At 47.5% G+C, this 19,371-nt stretch overlaps 2 protein-coding genes across 2 annotated transcripts in view; one reads left to right on the top strand and one right to left on the bottom strand.

The window, feature by feature from the left end:
* The window catches only part of AACS (acetoacetyl-CoA synthetase), a 44,872-nt gene extending 37,470 nt beyond the window's left edge, over nt 1-7,402 (bottom strand). Inside the window, exons 1-2 of the mRNA XM_064466374.1 lie at nt 7,156-7,402; nt 3,778-3,881 (exon numbers count right to left, since the gene is read on the bottom strand). Coding sequence (XP_064322444.1) covers nt 3,778-3,881; nt 7,156-7,273 — 222 coding nt within the window. The 5' untranslated portion in view covers nt 7,274-7,402. The remainder of the gene's footprint in view (nt 1-3,777; nt 3,882-7,155) is intronic.
* Nucleotides 7,403-13,732: 6,330 nt separating this feature from the next.
* Nucleotides 13,733-19,371, top strand: part of BRI3BP (BRI3 binding protein) — a 6,398-nt gene continuing 759 nt past the window's right edge. Inside the window, exons 1-3 of the mRNA XM_064466343.1 lie at nt 13,733-13,959; nt 14,851-14,953; nt 15,594-19,371. The exon at nt 15,594-19,371 is cut by the window's right edge and continues 759 nt beyond it. Of these exons, the coding sequence (XP_064322413.1) occupies nt 13,768-13,959; nt 14,851-14,953; nt 15,594-16,012 (714 nt within the window). The 5' untranslated portion in view covers nt 13,733-13,767 and the 3' untranslated portion in view covers nt 16,013-19,371. The remainder of the gene's footprint in view (nt 13,960-14,850; nt 14,954-15,593) is intronic.

Below are 19,371 nucleotides of genomic sequence, written 5' to 3'. Positions count from 1 at the left end.
ATTTGTTGTTTTCTAAAAAGGGGTTTCAACAACCTCATAAGCCTATATTAAGTAATTCCCCATTTAGGACTGAGACACACAAATAATGGAAAAATCCAATGAAGTCGCAAAAATAGGTTCAGCTGAAACATCTTCCTCCCATCTTGAACTAATTAAACCTCAAAATATTAAATTATCCCTTGGTAAGTCACAGTTAAGGTCATATCTTTAACAGTGGTAGGTAAAGAATCCCTTAACATTAGCCACAAAGGTCTATAAATTCCGTCTGAAATGCCCCACTGTTTAGAGCTTCAGCTGCCCAGCAGCGCATATGTATTTTGCAGTCTTTAAATTGAAATTTTGTAGTTATGTGTTTGAAAGTTTCAGTTTATACCCTCAGGTTCTCTCAGAGACTGTACATGCATTAGAGAAACAGCATTCTTTTGGACCAAGTAAAAGGGCCTTCTGAAAGCCAGATAGAACTCAAAATACCTCCTATTCCAGAAAACCCAGTATTTTTGTGCTTTGAGATGTGCAGTATATATATTACTGGAGGCAATCCTAAAATTAACTTTTTAGAGAAGTTAAAGCTCATGTGGAAATGGTCTACTGTATTACTTTATTTCAAATGAATTTTCTAAAAAAAAAAGGGGAACTCAAGGCTATTTCTTTGCTAGAACTGAGTTACAGCATTCACAATCGATCAACTCAGGCTGCAGAAATATTTTTATACTGACATACCTTATTGCAGTAATTAGAAGCCACTCTTAAAACTGACTAATTACCAACTTCCTTAGCTTGAAGAAAAGCAAGCAGGATGTTTTCAGCGTTTTCTAGGACAAGATCTAATATACTCCTATTTTTCCTGAAACGGAATACCCCTTTGAAGAGCTCCACTAGCGTAAGGTGCTAGACTCACATACTTGATGCTCCATTACTTTCTACTCAGAAACAGCTATGACTCCTAGTCAAGCCAAATCTTTGGTATAGCTACTTCATTATATGAACAACTTAATCTCTCCCTTAGAGGAAAGTTCTCAGCAAGCAACAGAAACTCAAGGTATGCCAATTTGGAGAAAGATCCCAGCTAGATCCCAGTTCTAGCAAGCCTTCAAATGCAGAACTTTGCAACAAGCCTTTCACTTCATACAGTCCTAACAAATGCTCAGCAAGACTACAAGGAAGGGAAAGAAGTGCTGTCTACAGTACTGCTGAATACAGTCCTCGTTAAATGAGTAAGGCTTCACTCCTACCCACAGCAGCACTGAGGCATACGAGGCCAATTTGTGTGGTTAAAGGAACATGCCAAGTATCACCTGTAGTCCCACGCCACCGGCTCCTGCTCTACAATTGCTCTTCACAGCAGCTCATCAGTGACCACTTCCCAAGCTTCAGTGGCTATGAATAAGCATCAAATCAGCAATATCCTCTGTCCACACCTCTACTGCATTTCCCTCCTTGAAGTGGTTTGCTAGTCGTGCTATAACCTGCATTATCATACCCCAGAGATTCTGCGTACCCTCAGCAGAGACTATACCCTGGAGGATGAATCTCACCATTACTACAAGTAAGGCAAGGATTCTGTCTGAGGTACATGTGATGTTCTGTATGACCCAAAGAGCTAAAGAGCATGCCTCTTGAAAAGCTAGACAGCAGATATATCTGAATGCTCAAAGCAGTCACTCCACAGGAACAGCTGCCAGGTACTTCTTGTAGCAGAAAGAAATAAACTGGACTACATTCCTCATTTAAAATCAACATCTACTTGCAACTTGACAAAACAACGCCAGTACTGCCAAGCCAGGATAGCTTTGTACACTGCAAGTAACTTTGTTCTTTTCAGAAGTGATATGGACATCCACTCCTATAGTGTTACACAGCGCATCTACACGAACTATGCAAAACCTTTACTAAGTTTAATAAAACACTTGGTACCTGTATTATATATACATAAAATTTTATTTTTCTTACAAAGACCTGTGAAAGTAGAAGCTGTTTCACTGGCTAGCAACAAAGGAGCCAACTCTGGTACACAAATTTTTTTTTTTCCCCTCAAAGCATAATGCTTGCTGCCAACAAGCAGCAAGGATCAAGTTCTAAGACACTTCAAATCAAAGTTTTCAGCTCTTTAGCTACCACAGAACAGCTCAGGTACTGTGACCAGCCTTTCCTCCTGCACACAACAGAAGTGTACCAAGGGTAAGGACTAATAGCAAGTCAGCTTCAAGGCTCAGAAAAGCTGGACACAAGCCTTAAAGCTGACTATGCCTCTAGCTTTCCCTTAGTGTCAGCAAACACCAAGGTCCATAAAGAGTGAGTCAAGTATCTTCTGGAGTACTTGTCTATCAGCTGACTCTGCCTTTCCTGTTTTAAGATCCAACATTACAGCAAGACCCTTGTAGAATAGGCATGTGGAGCCCAGAAGCTCACAAGCAGTCTAGTTAAAGCCTTCCCAGACATCCTCATTTTCTTGCTTGTCATCCTCTGGAAACATGCTTTTTTAGGCCACCATCACCTGCTTCAGTCTCCCTTCCAGTTCACCAGCCATTGGTGGTGTCTGGAGGGACAGACTTCCAGGAGTGCCAGTCCTGTAAAGCAAGAGAACAAGTGTTACTGTCCAGCTTGCTCAGTACAGACACAAGGGTACAAAACAGCTCTTCTGAACTACTTGCTCAGGACAATTTGCATTCATGTGGAAATTTAGAAAAATAGCCTTGCGAACAGCACAGAATATGTAGAAAAATAGATAGTAGTTCAAAATCTGGCAAGGTTGTATTTGGATACTATCTACAGAAAAAAACCCAGAAGACTAAGTGTTTACAGTCTGCAGAGTACACACTTCAAAAAGCAGGCTAGTTCTTACATTCTTCCTGAATTCTCTCTAAAGGGCTGGTCACATTAAGACACCTGAGCTCAGAGTTTCACACCAGGAGGAAGCACTTGATCTATCATAGCATGCAGTACATATGTTTCTAAGACAGGAAAAGGCAAAAGAAACTTACCAGTTCCCTCTGCAGAGCTGCCAGTACTCTGAGTGCTCTTGGAACAGATGGCCTCCAGGGATTAAGATACAAGTCTAGTCCACTCTCTGCTAAGTCCCAGGAAGGTTCTTATGCATCAAGCTTTTGAAGTAATTAGTCCATCTTCCTCAGATGGAAAACCACAGGGTGATGTTGATATCCTACACCAGGACTGTACCAGGCCTCCAGCTTTGCCCTCCACTTTCAAGAGTTTCAAAGTCACCTTTATCTCAAAGCAACACTGGGGCACAGTCTGGTATTCTACCTGCGATTGTGTTCAACCACTAGCATTGCCTCAGAGATATTTCAAGCCTACATCTGATTGCAGAGACTTCCATAACCAGTTCTACAAAAACAGAGTGGAACAAGTGTGTTTATCAGGTAAGCTGACACAGGGAACATAAACATGAACTTGACCACATGCCACCATTTACAAAACCAAGATGATATTCCACCAGCATAATTCTAAAGCAGAAGGCAGCATATCGGTAGACTCCTCACAAGCAGCCAGGATTGCCAAGGTATGCGAGAGCACATGACCACAAGGACACTACAGCAGAATTGTTCAGGACAATAGAACTTGAAGATTTCACTGTGCTAAAGTGTATCCGCAACAGACCACCACCACCCACCACACCAGGAAGTACTGGACTATACACTTGACAGATTCTTCATATCACTTACAAAGGTTCCAGGAACAGGTCAAGAGATTGACTGTACAACTGGCTTATCTCCCCCTTGCATTGCACTTGACTGTTTAAGATAAAAACTGACTTACCTCATCATACAGGCGAGAGCATATGATGTTACTGTACTTCCAGAATTCTGCCCAGAAGTCTGAGTAGGATTCCACTGACCACTGGTATAAGTCATCGTAGTTGGCTAGAAGTAATGGATATCTGTTAGCAGAGAATTATGCAGAGAATTACAGGAATTTAGACAAACTACAATTAGGGATATCCCACATAAAGAAAATGTGCGGCTAAAACAACCAGTAAGATGAAACTGATCAGAGTATATCAGTTCTGTGTTTGAGGCAAGCAATCATGGCATCAACAGAAATAGTCTACTTGAACACCTGAACAGATGCCATCATTTCACCTGCCTGTTACAAGCTATTTGCCACCACAGAGATAAGGACCTTTTCTAATAACTCTGTGCAACATCTACACCCCCCCACAACAGCAAAACTTCTACACCCCACCCCCCCATTAATGAAACTGAAGATTGACAGCAGGACAGAATCCTGCTTGCTGACACCTGCACCCCCGATCAGATCACCAACATGATGCTTTCATACAGCAAAAGATAAACAAGTCTTCCTGACAAGAGCTATCTGCTGTACGGTTCTAGTCCAGCACCAAAGACCCCGATAGCATCGTAACACAGAGATTAGAGGCGCTCGTTTTCTAACTATCAACAGCATTGTTACAAAGGAAGCATGCATTATTCCTCAATAAATAAGGGGTCTAACAGATTGCAGCTTACCTTTTCATGCTAAAACAGCATGAATGAAGGGAAACAAGATGTTTAGTAGCTAGAAATTAAAACCATGACCTGGCATTAAACACATGGAAATCAGCAGTTTGTGTCTTACATGATTGAGAGAGATAAAGTAACACGAGGAATGCATACCAAAACACCCAATTCAAACTAAATACTGAAATTTAGCATGTAAATAACTGAATATATTTTAGGTATGAGTAACTGAAGCTGATTTCTCATCACCAGCTTCAGTGACATTCCCAAGTCATGTCCATGCTGTCTGAAGCTGTGCCAACAGCCAAATTAAACATTAGTATCTGCCATCAGTGGCAGCAGTAACAGTTTCCTGCTCTGCCAACTGTTTCCTATTTGATGCTTTCAGCTAAACACTTGAAGTCATTTTCTCCAATTATCTTTGGTTTGTCATCCTGTCATCCAACTGATTACTTCAGAAATCATCTTTGCCTCTTCTTCCTACAAGAGGACATCTTCCAGCTTTATGAGATAAAAACATACAAAAGCATCTCTACACTGTTACTCACACTTGATCACTACAGCTGCTTCCCCACCCAGTCTGTCCCTTCCACATCTTATTCCACTCAATCTTTTCCATCAGTGTGGGATTACTCCCTAGGTATTACTGACATAGTAGGAGCCAAGGCAAAGACTCTTCGCCGTAACTCAGCTTTTGCTACATGTTGCCTCAGTCTCTGCCTCCTACCTACCCTTTTTTACACTCCACCCAAATTACCCTTCACTATTCTGTACACTGCACATCAGCTGGTGTGGGGATAAGACTTCAAAGGAAAGCTTCCATCTCCTCCTTCAAAAACCAGTTGTAACATATGCTCTGAACCCTTTGACAAATGCAAAAAGCTGCAAGTCACAAATAATTTGAATTCTTACAGTATGAACAGTTTGTTCTGTCCTGTCTATACAGTTTGTCCTCAAATAAGCTTCAGCATACAAGTCCTTGGGGGCACAGACCTGTTATTCAGCAGTTAGACATTGCATCTCGTTACTGTATTTTCAGGGTTGGACAGAGCCATGCTGTTTAAAGAGTTACATGGCCCTTAGCTCTCCTCAGTCAGTCCACATCTTGATGTTACATAAAGAACCCATTCTTGGTTGTTGAATAGCACACAGACCAATGAACATCAGTTCAAAACTAATGGAAGTTGACAAAGGTTTCTATATATGCACAGGAATCCACTTTTAACTGGAGATAGCCATTTCAAAATGGGGTGAAAAAAAGTTCTGTTGTTACAGCCACAAACATGGGCAGCCCATGTGAAACTGCATTCAGTCTTGATCATATGAGTACCAGCTACAGGACATTTCCCCTCAGGAGTTAGCTAAAAATCCTGTAGTAGCTAAGAACAGGAGAGTTAGATACTATACATTCGTGTTCAAACGGGAAACCTCCCAGCAGTCAGACTAGTGACCTGGTTTGCCCACATATGAAGTTCCCAATCAAGACACAAAATTTTCCAGCCATGAACTGCTAAGAGCACCAGATACCTTGCTACCACTCCAGAATGCCTCTGCTTACACCACACATTTATACTGGACTGACAAACTTGTCAGGCCACTTGCCAAAACTACTCCCTCCATCCCCCATCAGACACATGATTACAGGAGAGCTACACAAGCAACCTGGTCCCCAAATACTTAGGGAGAATGGATGGCATAAAGCAAGTTAGTGGGAACTGGAGGGTTTGATCCCTACAGGCACTGAAGTCTACCTGGTTCATGATGCGAATGAGCCCACACAGCCAGCGCTGCTGACTCCCGATACCCTGGGGACACCACCTACAGTTAGCTGGCATTGAAAAACCAGAACAAGCTGGGCTGAGAGATGCACCTGGAGGTCCAACCCCCTGTTCAAAGCAGGGCTAAATTAAAAGTTGGCAGGTTGTTTCTAAGTCAGAGAACCGCACACCTATTCACAGCCATATAGGTATTTCTGAATGAGCATGAAGCAGAGCTTAAAGGTCAAAAGCTCAGACAGATGCATAGCAAGACACCTCCGTTTCCATCACTGAACCAACTTATGCATCATCTTTCACTTCCCAGCATACTCAGAAGTTACAAAGACATATTCTTCACAAAGATGAAGCTGCAATCATGCCTTAACTCCAGTCTCCCATGCATACGTCGTTAAAGCACTATATTAAGGCTTACATTAACCACCCAGCCGTGACGGCAGTGACCCCTCCCTTCCCACACTCCCCTAAAACACTAAGTCACTTCAGTACTGCTGCTCTCCCCGGGAAATCCCTGCAGCACGGCCTCGGCTCTGCACAGGAGCACTCAGGGGCACACAGCAGGTACCAACGCCGCCCGGGCTGACACCTGACAGCAGCACCAGGAACAGGTACGGCTGTTCCATCTCCCAGCGGCGTGTGCCTTCAGGGACGCTGCACCGCAGGCCTCTGCCCGAGGCACAGGCAGAGCATCCCACTCGCAGCCCGGACCTCGGTGCCCCCTCCCGCCCCGGGGGGTGCCGGGGCGGCCCGACCCCTCTCCAGGGGAAGGACAGACGGACGGCCCGCAGCCCTGCCCGGGGAAGTGGAGCCCCGCCGGCCCCCGCAGCCGGAGCACGGCCCCGAGCAGAGCCAGAGGGCCTCCCCTCCAGGGCGCTGCCCGCCCGCCCCCGCCCGGCGCTCACCCAGGCGGAGCCCGCAGCTGCTGGCCACGGCGGCGCGGAACCTGTCCATGTGGGTGTTGCGCTTCGTGTCAGGCTCCCACATCACCTGCGACTCCATGATCTCGGGCTCGCGGGACATGGCGGCGGCAAACGACCAGAGCGAGCGAGCGAGCAACCGACACGCACCCCCCTCCGGCGGGTACCGACCCGGCAGCCTCCCCGCCTCCCGCCGCGGCCCCTCAGCACCGACTGCGGGGCGCCTCCTCCGGGCGCAGCGCTTTAAGGGCCGCCCAGCCCAGCCCAGCCCAGCCCAGCCCATCCCTGCCCTGCCCAATCGCATCACTCCGTAACCTTCCGCCGGCGAGAAAAGAGCGCCCGTCGAGGGGGCGGCGAGGGCAGCGGGGCTCCGGGGGAGGGGTGGGTCGGTGGCGCGGCCCCCGCCTGGAGGGCGGCAGTGGGGGTGGGGGGTGTCGTGGCCCTCCGGCTCCCTCGGGACCGCGGCGAGGCCCCTCACGGCGGTGGGGCCCAGCCTCTCCCTGACCGGACGGTCTGTTACCTCAGGCGGCAGGGACCCCCGGGCCCTCCCGCCGAGTGACCGCCTTCTGTGTGTCCCCCCACCCTGACAGGAATCCCACCGCGGGATTTTGTTGAACTACCGGTTTGGGACAGGATCCCACCCGTGCCCCCGCGGCGGCGGGGTCCTGTGGCACCGGGGCCATCCCCTGCCGGCAGCCGAGAGCCCGGAGCCGCCGCTTGCGTCCCGGCCACCTCCAAAGGTCATCGAACGCGCTGTCGACACCGCCAGGGAGCCATCGCTTCACGCCTCTCACGCGACCTCTGCACAACTGCTGTCGCTTTACTTTCCTTTTTCCCCAGCGAGCTCTGAAGAAGCCCTGGCTGAAATGTCTTTGACCCAATAACGAGGCAAGAAAGGTGTTTCTCCACAGCCCCGCTATCCCAGTCACGCTTTTGTAACGTTCTCTGCACCGTGGATTAAAATCGATTGCTTCTTTTCTTTCAAAACCTGAGGGCTGCCTCTCACTGACAATCGCTAATGTTGCAACAGTCGGTTTTAGCCGAGAAGTGGTGGTAATGAAGTACTTAATAACAACATATAAGTCGCCATATATACATGCTGCTTACGTAACTTATTTTCAAGGTCACGATTTCCCTTCTAATTCATAGATGCCTGAAAAAATACAAGTTTGATGGTAAAGCATACAGGCGTACAGTGTAAATACAAAAGTAAAATGTACATACTAGGTAGCAGTATACTATTAATTGCATTTAGATTTTTGTGCTACTGGAATACAACTACTTTGTGAAATTCGCAGGTCACGGCAACACGGTTTGAACAATCCTGCTGTCTTCATTTGCCTCAAGAAAGACTTTATGTATAGCGTATTTTTAAATGACTCTCTCCAGAGCCTAGAGGACTTGGAGGGGCCGGGGAGGGAATCGGGACACGCCACCGGCCTTTACGCGCCTGCCCTGCCTTGGCAGCGGGGCTCGGAGAGGTCAGCGGAGCCGTGACGCCCGTGGCACCGACACCCTGCCAGAGCCCCGGGACAAAGACGTGTGCTCCGGGAGCCCGGCCCGTGGTGGAGAAAACACACTCCATCTCTCCGCGTGCCCAGGGAAAAGCTAACTTTTAATTTTTGCCCTTTGGTTTGTGAGGACATTACGACAACAAAGCGTTAACCAATGTGGGTGTATACACCAGCTCGGGACACAAAGCATTGCGCTGCAGCTCTCAGGGTCAGATTCCACCAGAGCAACTGCCTCTGGCCCCTGCTCGGGATCTCCCAGGCCGCAGCGTGTTCCCCAGCCGCCCTCACCCTCCGCTGTTATTTACCCCGCATTGATATATCGCCTGTCCTGCTCTGGGGCATGAAGCCGAGCTTTGGGTCGGGTTTTCGCCAGTTCTCCCAGAACTACACCTGAGGCAAACACCTGGGGCGCCTGTCACCACTGAGCCGCTCCTCTCATTTCCCATTTTCACCCCGCTGTCGCTCGCTCCCTCCCTCCGCCCACCCCTGGCTCCGCGGGGGCCGCAGCGCCAGCCTCTCTCGCTCGGCCCCGGAGGGCGTCAGCCGAGCCCTGCGCGCCGACGCCCCTCAGGCGGGCTGGGAGCGGGCGGGCCCGCGCTGCGGACGGATCCCGCGCGGCGCACGGCGGCCGTGACGGCGCCGCGCCTGATTGGCTGCCGCGCGCCTGGCCCCACATCAGCCCAGAGCCCGCTCTCCTCATGGCTGGGCTGACGGCGGAAAAGCTGACACCACGAAGAACCAATTGGACAGGAGGTTGCTCGAGCCCTCTTCTCGATCGACCAATGAACGATCGCCTCAGAAGGAGGTGTGCCCAATCGAGGGGGAGCTCTCATCCTGCTCGGCGGGAGGGGGTGGGGTCCCTCGGTGCGTCCCCTCCGCGCTGAGGCGCACCCGGGCGCGGCGGCTCGGTGGGCCCGATGTTGTGCAGTGTAAGGAAAAAGCAGCAGTAAACCGGCAGCTTTCCTCCACCCGGAGCAACCTCTGCATCTACAAAGAAAATGCGCAGGCAGATCACCTGAGAAGGGACCCAAAAATCCTCTCACAGCTGGAAAAGGCATAGTTTAAAATGGACTGACCCGCTTACTGTTTGGGAAGGAAGGGGCACACTGGGAATTTGGTGATAAAAGTTGGAGTTTTAGGGAAGCCTGACAGACCTTCTCATTTATTAACAGCAGTTCTGCTATTGCAACCTAATTTAGAATTGGTCATGTTCCTCACCTTGATTGCAGTTTTTCTTTATCCAAAACGTTTTCCTCTTATTTCAGAAGTGACTTTGGAAAAATGGGAAGAAAAAAGGAAAATTAAACAAGCCTTTAATGAGAAAATGGGCATCAAGAGGACTGCAGTGACTACTAAAAATAGTTTGGAGGCTAGATGAGGATAGCTGGAGGATAACAGCCTGACTAAGATTAATTGGAATGGGCCATTTTCAAATCTTTTTAAGCCTTGCTTTATACCTAATAGTAATAATAGGTTAAAAATTAAATCATGTTTTATGCTTTAGATTAGGTTAGGGGCCCTTCAAAAGGTGCTTCAGAAACGATTAACAGTAATGATGATGATGGCACTACCTTGTTTGTGAGTAACTAATCTGCAGTTAGTCTGTGAAATTAAAACGAGTGATGAAATGCATTGACCTGTCAGATGAAAGTTTCGTAGTAATAGCTCACGGCAATCTGTGCAGTGTGCTGAGGCCTGACTGCGCTCCATTGATCCCACACCCAGATGAGGACATCTAAAGATTTTGGAAAGTTTTAAAATATCCTATATTCGGAGTGGCCACCGGCTGGTTCATGAGTCTGTATAAGAATAAGAAACTTCTGGCTCATTTGACATCCATCATCTCTGCAAGCTTTACATGGTGTCAGGAGTACAAGTAACCAGAATCAAAATCAAAAGCATTTGCAGAAAAGGAAGAAGACAGAAATGGAAAAGGGAAAAAGAAGAAGAGAAGCAGTGACACATTGCAAGAAAAACCTCACAGAGCTAGCAGCAAAACACGAAGAGGAAAGGCCTAAAATGACAAGAGGTCATAAAGCGATCAGCTATGACAAGCTGAGGCTGTGACATGAAGCAAAGGCATAAAAATAAGGGTCAGTGAGGTTAAGGGTGGGTCCACCATAACACCAGTTGGCTTTCTTTAAGGCTACGCCATTTTTTTCAGCATGAAAATTATCTAAAAAGAGAGAACACTATGATCTGCTAAAATGTTGTCATCTAGAAGACCCCAATTAATTCTACATACTGTTCAGGCTGTTCTCAAATCCCTATATCCCAGTAAGACATCTCAGGCAGTTTCTGGTTCAGATCAGGAAAGAGAGAAGTACACTCATGCTTCTTCTCTACTGTAAAATCTTCATCAGAGGATCTTTCTAGAAACCTCACAGTTGTTCTAAATAAAAAGTTCGGTGTGGTTCAGATCAATATTTCATGCCATGATGCAATGTATTCTTTGAGCAGACATGATTTCATTTATTTAAACGAGAAGGGTGAAATACTGTGTCATTTCATAAGAGCTGTGGATTTGGAGAGATGAACGTACCTGGAATAGGCTCATTGAGACAGGTCAGGAAATCAATTAAATACCAGGGAAGGTTCCCAGATTTTCCTGACCTCATCTGAAGGACAACCCTGAGCGCAGGCTTCTGAAGGCAGCCACTGACGTGGGCCTCTGAGCCTCTGTGAAGAACAGATGGAAAGAATCAACAAGCATTTTGCAGAAGTGACTTTGAGGGGGATCCCACGATGGAAACTCACGTCAAGAAATAGGAACGTCCCCAAATGCACCGAAACAAGACCCGTCGGACCAGAAGCAGCACAAGGGGACCCAGAGAAGGCCATGCCAACTGGAAGCAAATCGAAGAATTGAAACTGGCACAGGAAACAACACTCGCGTTGTTTCATGACATTGCAGTTGTGTTTTTGTACCGCAGGGTTCTTTACATGCAAGCGATGCCCCAGAGTGGCCACTTTACCATGTGCCAGGAGTCTAAATACAGCGTGGGCACTGAGGGCAGATCACTTGAAACCTCAAAAATGCCTGTCAGCGGGTACCAACCCGTTCTGGAAGAGCATGAGATAGAGACTTCAGAATACATACAGGTGCTAATGTATCAGCAATTGCAGAGACACCTTAAAAGAGAATGAAAGCACCATTTATGAATATATAAAGAACCTATATCCTACTGAAATTAAGTAGGATCCTAAGTACCTTCCTGGATCTGGGCCCAACCCTTTCAGGGCCAAGTATAAATAAATGCTAAAAGGTCCAGGCCGTTCTGCTAAGTGTGAAAATAACTGGTTTGGCCAGACCAAAACTGGGAGAAAGGCCATAGCAAAGATGTCTGTATTCTCGATGTCTACTTGACTACTCAGCAACCGGGCTTAGGCCCAGCCACGAGGTTTAAACACCAAGGACACAGGGTACGCAATCGGAAAGAGATCCTTAATTTATTCCAGCAACTACCAGCTGCGCCCCGGACCCTGCGGGAGCTCCCCAGGAAGAGCCAGGGAAAGCAGAGCTCTGCCCTGTAATTTTCAGAACGGAGCCCCTGGAGGGTGCGCAGGGATGCCCGTGGGCCGCCCCCACCTTCTCCAGCACAATCAGAGGCTCAGGGAGGGTGTTGGGGTCCCCGTGCCTTCAACTTGCTCTCGGGCAATTTAGCAAACATTTTCTGCCCCAGCTCATGTCATCAGTCAGTGCAGAAGCTACCCTACGCACCTATGGATCTGTTTTATATTGCCATCGTCGCCTTCCTATCTTGTCTAACTCAGGCTCCTGGCAATGAGCGATGAATCAGAATGTACTCCCAAGGCAATAAAGTACTTTTCTATCTCCCGGGGATTCGTACTTCACTCTGCTAACATCCTGGCTGGATTTCACTACCCAGAAGGAGCTGATAACATTGTCTAATTTATGCTTCCCAACTGGTCTTTTGTTGGCGTGGTTGCTCAGGAAAGATCAACACAAAACGTGTCAGAAGAGGGAGTCCCCATTAAGCGTGCTGAATTTCAGCGTGTGCTTCTGGGGCGTAGTTTCTCAAGGGTAAAGGACACCAGAGTCCTTCAGAATCCCATGATCTGAAGTTGAGAGCGTACTGAAAAGCTGTCGTTTTCTGACATTCAGTTTCTTTGTCATTTGGGGATTGCACCTGGGAGTCTCCTCAGAGGGGGATACCCACGCGGGAGAGGCTGCTCGCTGTATTCTCCGTAAGGGTTGTGATGAGCCTCAAGAGCCCGGGCAGACAGCCGAATGGCTTGAAACCTCCTCAGGAGAGGATCCCGGGCCCAAGAACTTTGATCGTGCGTCGGCAACGTGCCCTTGCAGCAACGCATCCTGACAGCACCCCGCGCTGCGTTAGTAAGAGCGTAGCCAGTGAGTCGAGGGCCGTGATCCTTCCCCTCGCGTTGGCACTTGCGAGACCACGTCCAGAGTGGTGCATCCAGCTTTGGGCTCCACTCTGCGTGGGGGATGCCGGGTACCGGAGCGAGTCCAGGGGAGGCCACTGAGCACAGCAGGGAGCTGGAGCACAGGGTGCCTGAGACTGCCTGGAGAGGTCAAAGGCAAGACCTTATCTCTGCCCACGCCCACCTGAGCAGAGGGAATGAGGAAAGCGGAGGCAGAATCTTCTCGAAGGCGGATGCTGACAGCAGGAGATGGCCCTCTGTGGAGAGATGGGAAAACCTGGTCAGATAGTAGGGGAAAAAAATTTGCCGGGTGGATTATTAAATATAAAATTCATCCTGGAACAGGCTAAATGCTGTGACAGGTCAAGTACTGGAAGAGGTTAAATATTGGGACTGGTTATAGATGGGGACAGGCCACATCCCGGGGCAGGCTGCGGGATCTCTGTGCCTGGGGCGTCCAGGACGTGGCTGGGCACAGCGATAGTCTCGGGCGGGCTGCACAGGAAGACTTTCGGCTGCCCCATTTCCATCTAAATTTTGTGATTTTAAGAAAGCTAGCCCTTTGGGGGGGAGGGGGCGCGGGGGGGCGGCGCGCTCTGCGAGGGCACCGCCCCCCCCAGGCGGCGCAGTGCTGCGGCGCGGCCGGCGGGGGGCGCGGGGCGCAGCGCGGGCGGCCATGGCGGCGGGACGGCTGCCGGCGCTGCTGCTCCTCCTCGCCCTGCTGCTGGGCGGCACGGCGGGACCCGGCGCCTGGGCAGCGCGGGGCCGCGGCGCCGAGAAGCAAAACAGCCTCCGCCGAGCCGCCAGCGGGCTCTACCAGGGCGTCAGCGGCCTCTTCGGCGAGGACAACGTGCGGGCCCTGCAGAAGGTGAGGCGCCGGCCGCTTCCCGCCCCCCTTCTCCCCCCCCCGACCCCCCCCCAGCCCTTCCCTTCCTTCCCGTCGCCCCCTCTCGCCGCGCCGGTGCTCCCGGGGGTGAGCAGGCGGTTCTGTGGGGTACAGCCCCCCCGGAGGCCGACCCCCGGCGCGGTGCTCGGCGCTGGACCCGCGGCGGCCTGGGCGAGCCCGGCTGCGAGTGAGGCGGCGGAACGGCCGGAGCGTCTGGCTTTGGGAACGAAAAAGGGAGGCGAGGCTTAACGCGGTGCGAACTGCAAAAAATAATACTCAAAGAAATGTCTAAATACAGATTTTTGTAGGTGGGGGAGGCGGCCAGGGCAGACCGCTGTCGGTGAGGAGCCCTGCAAATGAAACGCGGTCTCTCTGCACCAGCAGAGCATCCTGTGTCTGCGGGGCCACACATGAACTTGCAGGAAATTAGGCGTGCGGGCGGCAGGACCTGTACATTCCTCTGTTCCTGCTCTCCTCAGCCAGTAGAAGGAAATAACACTGTGAAATTGACCTGTAAATGCATTTGAGACGTTTGGGTGTGATGCTGGGGACATCTCTCAGCTGCTCGATAAAACTAATTCTCCGCTTTGCTTTACCAACAGAACAATGGTAAAACTAGTAAAGTGCATTTTTAAATCCCGTCAACATCTACATTTACATGCCAAAAAACCTAGAATAGGGCAAATTTAATCAGTTATGATTTGTAGAGTCAAACATTTAAAGAGTTACATTTTTTTCCCTTGGGGACTTTAAAATAGCCTGCAGTTCTTGTTTTATGAATTATAATTCTAGTCATGAGTAGTAAGTCTTAAAGTGTGTTTAAGGAATTGAGGATTTTTTTTTACTTTTTTAATTTTCAATTTTATTTCTCAGTTTTTCTCAAGGTTGACAGAGAGGTTTGTGAATGGGGTGGATATATTAATGGACACATTCTGGAGAATATGGACTGATTTGTTAGATGTTCTTGGAATTGATGGTAAGTGTGATGCCTGTTAACTCTTGAACTATATCAGCCTCTATCACTGTTTACAAGCATAGGCCAAGTGGGAAAATAATTACATTTTATCACGCTGCATTAAACATCCATCAGTGTATCTCTGTCTGCTTCACATGGCTTTGATTTTGCTATTAGTGCCTTCAAACAAGAGGACTAAACCCAGCCGTTCCGTTTCTGTGTATGTATCTACAGGGTGTCTATACGAATCATGACAGGTCGTGGTTGGTTTCTTGGAATTGTTATTAAGTCGATGCGCATGGCCAGGAGCGGTGAGGGAAACGTATGAGGACTAGAAGAAGGAAAGGTGCAACTGAGACCCTTTAAAATATAACTTTTACAAAGCAGGATCTTTAGCCTCAGCATGAACTTCGACCTTAGGCCCTACAGTAGTTTGTCTTTAAAGAGCCTCTAAAACCTCTACTTTAAAGGAATTAATTCAGTTGCATCATTGGTGCTGAGCCAGTGATTTGAAAAAGGTCCATCCAGAAATGGATGAACTAGTTTTACCCCTTACTTCAGAAAGCACAGCCGTGACCCTTTGAAGCTGTGCTTGCATTTTCACCCTTATCACTTTGGCACACGCTCATTAACACTCTGTACGTTTTCCTTTGTTTTTCAGCCTCCAACTTGACTCATTATTTCAGCCCAGCGGCAATTGCCAACAACCCAACCCGTGCTCTTCTCCTGATTGGTGCCATTTTACTTGCCTATTGGTTTTTATCTCTCTTCCTTGGATTCTTCTTCTATCTCCTGCACATGCTGTTTGGTCGCTTTTTCTGGATTGCGAGGGTTGCCCTTTTCACCCTCTCATGCATCTACATCCTCCAGAAGTATGAAGGTGACCCCGAGCACGCAGTCCTGCCTCTCTGCTTTGTTGTAGCAGTCTACTTCATGACGGGGCCAGTTGGATTTTACTGGAGGAGGAACAGCAACAGCAGCCTCGAGGAGAAGATGGACCACCTCGATAGTCAGATCAGACTTCTGAACATACGTCTTTCTAGGGTGATCGAAAACCTGGACAGGGGCAGTGACCAATGAACCAACCCCTATAGACCACTGTACACCAGCTCTAGAAAATTCCTAAGCACTGTCTCATTCGAATATACAAAGCAACAAAACATCACATGGTAAAAAGTGTGCAAGGTTATAACTTTTCATCATGTGTAAGACTAATTTATCTAGGTTATACACTCAGCCATTATACTTGTAGGGAAAAAAAAAAAACATTAAAAAATTCAGCTGTATATTCAGAGAGTTTTATCCAGTACTAGAATTTTCTCAGTAGATAAACACTTACTTTTACAAGCATTTAAAAACATCTTTTGTAAAGTTTTTATAAAAGCAAATCGAGTAGTCTTTCAAATATTGAGATTGAGCTAAACATATGCAAATTTAACACTTAAAAAATTAAAAAGAAAAAAAAATCTCAAGCTGCCAAACGAACACCTCCATTGAGAAGTACCTGCTGTGGGTCCGCAGTTTTTTTCTCCAAGTTGCGAATGTGTTTGTTTTATTGTTGGCTTATTTCGTTGCCTTGAAGTTGCCTTTCAGAGTTATCAGATGAGGAATTTTCTGTTATCCAGGCCAAAAAATTCACGCTGCAGCTTTTAGTAGGAGGTGGGGAATAAGGGAGAAGGAAGATTTCATAAGTTCCGAGTCCATAAATGCCAGTCCCCTATAAGGAATTGCGAAGGGCACGTGTGGCATTATTTCATTGCATTTCATCTTGAGAACTTTGATTTGGTGTTTGAAAGGCAGGCTGTTTTAACAGATTGACAAAAAGGGAGGAGTTGTAGCATGGCTAAATTGTAATTCATATTTGATCTTCACAGTGAAGCATTTTTCAAGTATAAGCGCATAGGAAAAATACGATTTTCAATCTCAGGACCCGTGTACTTTCTCAAAAAAGGCAGCAGTTCGAACACTCGCAAATGTATTGTTGCTTAAAGCTTTCTCAGGACCAATAAGCGGCAATAAATTATCTTCAGGAAGATCTGGATTTTTTTTCTAAAATTGTAATAGTTTTATAGGAGCTTTTTGCTTGAGGTCTGTGTCCTCACTATATTGGGTTTTGGGGAAAGTGAGTCACCTTAGAAGGGCGTATTAAACAGCCGTCCTTCAACATGACATAGGAGCTTTGAAGGAATTTTGTTCTGAAGGATCCTAGGTATTTGTAACCTTAGAGTTACCTCGCTTGGTACAGTACCCCTGGCTCTAAGGTCTGCTGAAACACATTGAAACAAAGGGAACCTCAGGGAAGAAAGTCGGGTAAGTGGTTTAACTTGGTAACCTGTAGGATAGAAACAGGCGGAGGGAGGGGAAGCATCTAAACCATAGTGGTGAGCACAGTATCGATACCACGAGAGGTAAAATGGACGCAGCTGAAGAACTACGTATTCCAGAATATCTAAACAAACAAGTAGAGAAAAAAAAAGGGAACAAAAACTGATCTGTGATAGGGACTGGCTGAAAAGGAAGGGGAACAAATAGGAGCAGGTGATCTGCGCACTGTTGTTCTGCCTGCGAGTGCTGCCCCAGCAGGACTGGCCGGGGCCACTGAGCGCAGCTTGGGCTTCGGCTGCTTGTCTTGTTGGGCTGAGCTTTTGTTGGATGTGACGCTTAACGGAATGTAACGGGGGGTGAATTTGTTTTTCTCCTTTTGCTGAAGTTTAATACTCAAGATGTGCGTTACTTACCTAACCTCTTTTGGTCTTTATGTGACGTTTACACAAGGGGTTATTTTAAAATCCATGTTAATGGCCTTTACTCCAAACTGTGATCACTTAAGTTCAACGCGGTTGAAGTTCATATGCAGTTGGCACTATTGTAATCCATTTTCATTTTTTGTCACCTGTAAATCCCCCTGCACCCTGTTTTTCAAGAAATACACATTTAGAGTTGCAGAGTAACTGCTTTTCATAACTTAAAATCTTTCCTGTGAAGAGATAAGTACTATGGCAACAGATAGTCTGCTTTGTAAAGCCGAAAATGTAAATTGCCGTATATTTGTTTTCACAGCTCGTTTTCCTTAGTATTACAGAGTCTTCCCTGGAAACTCCGTTTTCCCTACTGTTGTGCACAGAGGACGGGGTGAAAACGCCAGCCTGGAAATTAGGAATTGATGAGCAAAGCTTGTCAGGCCGTTACGCGTTTCGCAAAATTTGAGGCCTGAGGACCAAAGTCTGCAAACCTCGCTCGTGTAAGCGGCCCCGCTGGCTTCAGCAGGACTCTGTGCATGAGCCAGTTTTGCGTAGATTGTATTTTATGTAATCCATATTTAATGTTGAAGTGAAGAATACCGAATCATTTATATATTAAGAGTTGTCTATGATAAAGATTTCTTTTAAGAAAAACTATATAAAAATTAATTTGGATTATAGTTTCTCCCTGTCTCGCTCTAATTGTTTATCTTAGTTTTGTAAAATCAACCCTCCTGTATTAATACTCTTAATTTTGATCACCCTGCTGCTTGAGAAAAAGTATTTTTATATTTACTTGCATCCCATGTATAGCAGAATGTTATGTGAAGAGCGGTATATAGAAAATTCGATATTTTTAATCAGTATTTTTCCCAGCGCTCAGTTTTCACATTAGTCAAATTCAGAAGTAATGATTTTTTTTAAAGCACAATCTAATCTTCAGTATACGTACTTTAAAAATGCTCTGTATTTTTAAACATGCACTGCAGTGAAAGCGCTTTTGGGACATGAATGTGGTATTGTATCTAATCGCTTTCAACTTTTGTAAATACCTTTTACAAATACCTTCCATACTGAGTCATCTAGTTTATCCATCGAGGTTTTTGCTGGTTTTTAGAACTCGTTCCGGTGACGGCGGTTGCGCTGCTTTTGCATCGCCGTTGGTAGGAGCATCCCGATGGATTCACAGGGACGTGCAGCTATCGCCTCGTCACCCACCGATAAACCAAGACGTGGAATTTGACGGACTTGCCCGAGTTGGTGGCAGAAATGGGAATAAACCGCCCCCCCCGTCCCAATCTTGTGGCTCCCAGCCTTTTGCTCCAACCACCGGACAGCTCGATCGAGCGTGCATAGCAGCATCTGCGCGCCTCCACTGCCCTGGGCATCGGCCGCGGCGGGGGCTGCCGGGGGCGCAGCGGGGTGCGGGGGCGCACCCGCCTGACCTCTCCTCCCAGGGCTTCCCGCTCGGTGACCCTCCAGCTCGCAGCCGCCGCCTGAGCGAACGCCGCCCTGAGAAACCGCTGACGGTGGGCTTGGACTGGTCGCTATCTGGAATTCCGGTCGGGTTTTAAACTTCATACTTTTAAGACCTAACATTTGAAACTGCTGTGGTATTGTCAGCGCATTCACATTTTTGCAGAACTGACATCGGTAGTGATTCCTTTGAAAGCACCCGCCTCGCCATAGATAGCCGAC

This window comes from Phalacrocorax carbo, chromosome 15 (genome assembly GCF_963921805.1).
Source record: "Phalacrocorax carbo chromosome 15, bPhaCar2.1, whole genome shotgun sequence".
In the NCBI taxonomy this organism is placed as follows: domain Eukaryota; kingdom Metazoa; phylum Chordata; class Aves; order Suliformes; family Phalacrocoracidae; genus Phalacrocorax; species Phalacrocorax carbo.
This window is presented reverse-complemented; position numbering and strand designations above follow the sequence as displayed.